The 6,533-nt window shown below is 33.6% G+C and overlaps 1 protein-coding gene across 1 annotated transcript in view; it reads right to left on the reverse strand.

Moving 5' to 3' along the window:
* The window catches only part of LOC109230250 (leucine-rich repeat receptor-like protein kinase PEPR2), a 6,756-nt gene extending 3,076 nt beyond the window's left edge, over window positions 1-3,680 (reverse strand). Inside the window, exon 1 of the mRNA XM_019395770.1 lies at window positions 3,408-3,680. Within this exon, the coding sequence (XP_019251315.1) occupies window positions 3,408-3,680 (273 nt within the window). The remainder of the gene's footprint in view (window positions 1-3,407) is intronic.

A 6,533-nucleotide genomic window follows, 5' to 3' on the forward strand; every position in this document is an offset into this window, starting at 1 on the left:
TCTCTTTCTTTTTTTTTTTTTTTTTTTTTTGGTGGGAAAGATAGGCAATATTATAACATAACAAATTTACATAAGGTTAGCGTCTTGGATGCCTACACGGCATCATTTGTAATGACCAATATTTTTAATTGTTTACATAATTATGACTATATGTATAACTTTATTTCAACATAAATATAATTAATATTTTATTAACTTTTTTCTTTTTGGTATGGCAACAATTTCTTTAGCAAGATTAAAACTTTTTGTTAAGTGTACATAATACTCCCTGCAATTTTTCTATTTACTTTCAATTATTTTTAATTGATTTAAGAATTTCAATTTGGTATTGGGTCCTTGAAAAATATTTATTTTTTCATGATAAATTATTTGATTTTCTGGTATTTATGTTATGTTTAATTGTTATTAAGCTTTAGAAGAGTAAAGATTTTTTAATAGGGGAAAGTCGAAAAGACATGAATATGATGAGCAGTTAGATATAATTTATTTTTAATCATTTTGGATTTATGTAATTTCTTTGTTAAAATATTTCATCATATATTTTTGGGTTTAAGATAATTATTTATAAATTTTTAAAAATAAGATATTGGAAGTTTGTTAGTTTTAAGGGGAAAACACGTGCTAGCCCACTAATGATAAGGGGAGATTTGAGACCAAATTCAGAATAAGGACAAAATTGTTCTATTTCTCATAATTGAAGAGCCTTTTGACCATTTTCCCTAGGGAAAAAACTTGCGACTGGCCAACAATTCACCCTTTACACTAGATGGGGCATTACTTTTGAATCAACGGAAGGAATTTGCTTCAAAAATTCGATGAAGAGATTGTTTACCCTAAAAATCGGGTAACAATTGAATTTGTAAGTGGTTTTAAGGATAGGTGGATTAATTAGACACGAAGCAATAAATTGAATTGTAATTAAAGCGAACAATGATAAAATAAATTCAAACCGTGCGACTTGAACAGTTGTAACCTTGAAATGTAACTCCCACTTGAACTGAATGCAATTCAAACGATATCAGATACAGAAGAACAGTGGCTTACAGAAAAAAAAAAATATTATATTGTGCGTGTTACGATGTGTTTTACAAGTAATCAGACCACATTTATATAGTAGGAGAGTTCTACTTTAGATACAATTCTATAAAAGGTAAAAATCTCTCGATTTGCCGGTTCCTTAATGATACGTGCAGAGATTCCCGCCGTAATATTCGACCGGTCACGAATATTTCGGCCTTCTGTTATTTCGGTCTCCTGTTGGTTATACAGACAATATCTCCCCGAACTTGTTCGGGGTCAGGGTTGGTTCCGGGGTCATGGACTCAATTTTCTCGAGGACGGACGTTCTGACCTCGTGTTCTGGTTCGATGAGAATCGAGGTCGGTCTTCAATCCCTCATGTTTCGAGCCTGATCTGTCATGTAGTAGACGAGCCCGATTTCGACTGTATACAAAGATCTTGCGAATAAAAATTCAGTGTTTCTTTTGAAAACATTCTTGGAAATGAATTTTTTTTTTTCCTTCTCTTAACTCTTAAGTTAAGTAAAAACAATGAAATTGAACTATTTTCCTCGTTTTTTGTGCGTAAAATGTTTTTCAACCAAAAGTAAGAAAGCTTTTGACGTTTTCTTAAAAATTGAACGATTTTTTTTTTTTTTTTTGGGCGTTTGGTTAAAAAAGAGTTCTATTAAAAGCTTGACTTTTTCTTTTTGCATGAACTCTTTTTAAAAAAATTTAACCAAACTCCAAGAGTCACCTTACCAATCAGTAGTATTTGTCTTCTGCTGATACAGTTCCTTTTTCATTTCTTTTTGCCTCCAATATTACTGATACAAAAATGAACAATAAATAAAAATTTCCCATTTATCATTTTATGTATCATGCTCAAGATTCGAAATAAAAGGTGATTTCACGGGAAAAAGAGGGTCGAGGCATGGGCTTTTACCAAGGCAAAATTAATGAACAGATCATGTGCTGTTAAAAAGAAAAAGAAAGCAAAACAATTTAGAAAATATTTAGATTGTCTTTTTCCTTATTTTTTTTATTGTTTATTTCCTTTTAGCATTTTTAGCACTCAATCTCTTTGGTCAAAACCAATGAAAAGATTATTTTCACAATTTATAATAAATACCATATTCTTTATAATCAGAGCTCCAATTTAACTCGTAAACAGCGACAGATCCAGGATTTTGGCAGGATGAATACACTATTAAGAAAAAGTGAATCCAGAATATAAATTTTATAGGTTCAACCTTTAGTTCTTACGATTGCATATCCATTGCACTTTTGGAATTATAAGTTCAAAATTATTATTTTTAAAAAATCGTAATTTTCTTACATCTATATCTATTTTCCATGTTGAAAATATTGAGATCAGTTGAACCCGTTAACTATATGCTACATCATATAATGCTACTAATTTTAATATACACATTTTGTTGAATCATATAAGATTTTATAGCGACAAAAGAAGAATAGGAATTTCAATGTGTGCAAATTTGAAAGAATCAACCAAACAAAACAAAAACAGAAAAAAAAAGTACTTAATTAATGCGCAAAAAATAACATCAGACACGCTCATCTCCCGTGAGCGTCTACTTCTAGAAAAAAAAAAGATTGACATAAAATTTAAACTCACAACCTTACCTAAAGAGATAAATCCAATAACCATCACATCATATAATATTTTGAGCATGGGTGCACAAACATATATTTAAACATTGTTGAAAAAAATATAACATTACTATACGTGATTTAGGGCGAAGAGCATGGGTTCACGTGCCTCGTGGAACCTAGATACGCCCCTGCTTGTAAAGTCAAATATACAAACCGCTATATTTCGTATCAAATTTTTAAACATGACATAAGCTTTTACTTACAGTTTGCAGTATTTTACAAGGGGAGAAAAGACTTCTGGAATCAAGAACATAAAATGTTGAAAATTAACATCAATTAGAGAGAAAAACAAAATTAAGCTGGCTTTTCTGGCCACTAATTATGAAAAAATTATCACACAAACACTAATAAAATTTCACATGAAAAATACATATCTAGAATCAATAAGACAACTTAATTATGAAACAAACACTAATATATTACCCAATATAATATACACTTTGAATTTTCACATAAGAGCATGACATAAATGTAAGGTCCCTTTTGGGTTATTCTTACACTTAATTACTTCCACAAAGCTTAAAACTACATAAAATGAAAAAAAAGAAAAAACATTAAAAAAGAAATTAACCGTTTTGTTACTATCATAAAATACCCACCATATTTGACTTCATTATAACTTTGCTATTGGTTTTCTTATAGCAAAGTTTATATTTTTTACCCAAACCACAGATAAAGAAATTAACCGAAGATTTTTGACCATTTTCCAACTATGTCTTTTTATCTGTTAACAGCACGAGTAGAAATCCAGTGGCACCTCGCCGCCGGTGATCCGCCGGGGACCATTCTCTTAGTGGCAGTACTAGTTGAAGAAGCTGAAGACTTCATTGAAAATCCGTTATCGGGCGACCCGAATAGCTGTATATCCGACATCTCGAACCGACCCGAATCGCCAGGAAGTCTCATGTAAGAACCCAACGGCGATTCACTAGTCATTCCGCCTTGTCTAGTAGTATTTTTGTAATCTATTATTGCTTTGTACACAAATGGAATTAATCCCTCCATTTTTGAAAATTTTCTGTTTAATTTAGCTGTAATTTGGAGTGAGAAGAAGAGCTGTGTTTGAGCTAAGATATTGGTTTTTGGAGTTTGGATAATTTGGAAGGGAAGAGAGCGGTTTAAAAGAAGAGGAGGGAAGGGGGGGGGGACGTGGCGTAATGGGTTAGAGTCCAGCTGTAGTTGCTAAGCCAAGCTGACAATGAGGCACGATTTATAGACAGAATTAAGCTAAAATAGCACGGGCTAGTTAGTTTTTGGACTGGTCATTCAAAAATAGCCAGCGTTTGCAAACTCATTGAAAAATAACTATTATTTTATTGCAAAACGAAAAGTTCCACCATCATATACTGGAGATCGGTGCACCTGTATATGAACTTCCAGCATATTATGCTGAAACTCCAACACGCGGAAAGTTTCAGTATATTATGCTGGATCAGTGTATTACACTGAAATTCCAGTATATTATATTGGAGTTCCAGTATATTATACTGGAGTATTTTTTCGGATTTTGAAAAATGTTTTCGTTCAGATTTATATTTACATGAAAAATGGCTAAATTTCGATTACTTTTGAAACTGTGGCTATTTTTGAATACTACTACTAAATCTGGCTATTTTTGAATTTCTCCCAAATTTAAGCTACATATATTGATAGTGCAAATTTTTATACTATCGATAAATTTTCATATGTTATAATATGTTAATTATTATTTTTATCAAATAATCAACTAGTTTTTATTGAGAAATATACTTATCTGATTGTATAAATATATTTTATAATATGTCAGTTGTGCGATGTCTGAAATTGCTAAAATTTCTGAATTGAACATCCCAGAAAATGGATAACCTTTCAATAACACATTTTACCTCTTTAATAGGCCTACTTAGTCCGAGTATAATTCAGATTAATCGGATCAATAAGCATTGTACAACAATGATTAAATCTTAGAAAAAGAAAGAAGAGAAATAAATTTGGCGTTTTGGCTCAAAATCCCTGGCAATAATCGATAAAGAACGTTTAATCCCCTTTAATAAATTATACAACATAAATTTGACTTAAAAAGATAATGAGTTTGAATATCAGGTGATTAAAACAAAAAAAGAAAATATAGTATAAGAAAAGAAAGAAGAGAAAGAAACTTCCAAGTAACTAAAAAACATTGAATAAAATTCTTCTATGAAAGCTACCTCTAAACTAGAAGTATAACTTATCGCAAAATTTTATAGTGTTGTAATCGTAGACTACACTATTTTAAATTACCGGGGTATTTAATTAGTCTTAATTATGTGTAGACACCCTTAAAGATAAACGTAAATAATCTCATTTAAAATCAAGTAGGACCTACTCTCTATCTATGTCACTGGAAAGTTGACATCTTTAAAATAAAGGATACCTCATTTAAATAAGTTGCGTGAGGCACATTGTAAAAGTTTTCCATTCTATCACTTCTCACCAAATCTCACTTTAATATTCCTCTTAACACATTTTAATGAGAGATTATTTTAGTCTTTTTTATGGAAGCTAGTTTTAGGTAAAAATGACATCAGGTAGCCACTCTAAAAAAAATTAAAAAAAAAAAAAAAAGATAAGGCAGCCCGGTGCACTATGCTCCCGCTATGCGCAGGGTCTAGGGAAAGGTCGGACCACAAGGTTCTATTGTACGCAACCTTACTGTGACGACCCAAAGGGTCATCACCTGTTTTCCTATTTATTCCGTGCTTCCGAGGCCTTGAAAACCTCATTTAGGGTTGCCTCGATTTGCGTGCGCAGTCCGGGCGCGTAGCCAGAAAGCTTAAATATGAATTCTGTGAGAAAATGCTAAATTTTGATATTAAATTTGACTTCGGTCAACATTTTGGGCAAACCGACCCGGACCCGTGATTTGACGGTACCGGAGGGTCCGTAGGGGACTTGGGCGTATGCCCGGAATCGAATTCCGAGGTCCCAAGCCCGAGAAATGAATTTTTGTGTGAAATTGTTTTCTGAAAATAATTAAGAAAATTGGAAATGATATTTGATTAAAAGACTATGGTATCAGGCCCGTATTTTGGTTGCGGCGCCCGGTACAAGTCTTATATATGGTTTAAGCGCTTTCTATAAAGTTTGGTTGAAAACGGACGTCGTTTGACGTGTTTCAGACTTAAAACTCTAAATTTGAAAGTTTATGAAGTTTGAAGAAAAACTTGTGATTTTGAGGTTTGATTCGTTGTTTTGATGTCATTTTGGTGATTTGATCGCACGGTTACGTTCGTAGGATGTTGTTGAGTTAGTGTGTGTGTTTGGTTAGGAGTCCCGAGGGCTCGGGAGTGTTTCGGGATGGTTTCAAACTTAGAAAAATATCAGAAACTGAGCTTCAGCTGTTGCAGACAAATTCTTCTTTGCGTTCGCGACGCCTCTTCCGCGTTCGCGAAGCCTTGAGTATTTCCTTCACTGCATTCGCATACACTGGACCGCGTTCGCGTAGTTTCCCGGCCTCCCTTCATCGGGATCGCGTGTGGTCCCACGCGTTCGCATAGACCAAATTTCTGGACCCCCAGCCTTTCCTTTTCGCGTTCGCAGCCTTCCCATCGCGAACGCGATGCCTTGCCAAGTTTACCCTTCGCAAACGCGGCCCTCTTTCCGCGAACGCGAAGGGCAATTTTTGCCCAGTTATATTTAATTCCAAAACAGAACAGTGACGGGATTTTCATAAGTTTCACACGAGCTCCTTCTTCTCGAAGGTCCTTAGGCATCCATTGAAGCTCTCTTTCACCAACACTTCTTGGGTTAGTAAATCTTAACTCGTTTTCTTCATTATCCATCAATATTTGTTGAATTCCTAAGCCTAAAACATGTAATTTAGGGTAGAAATTGGGGGAA

The sequence above is a fragment of the Nicotiana attenuata genome, chromosome 7 (genome assembly GCF_001879085.1).
Source record: "Nicotiana attenuata strain UT chromosome 7, NIATTr2, whole genome shotgun sequence".
NCBI lineage: Eukaryota > Viridiplantae > Streptophyta > Magnoliopsida > Solanales > Solanaceae > Nicotiana > Nicotiana attenuata.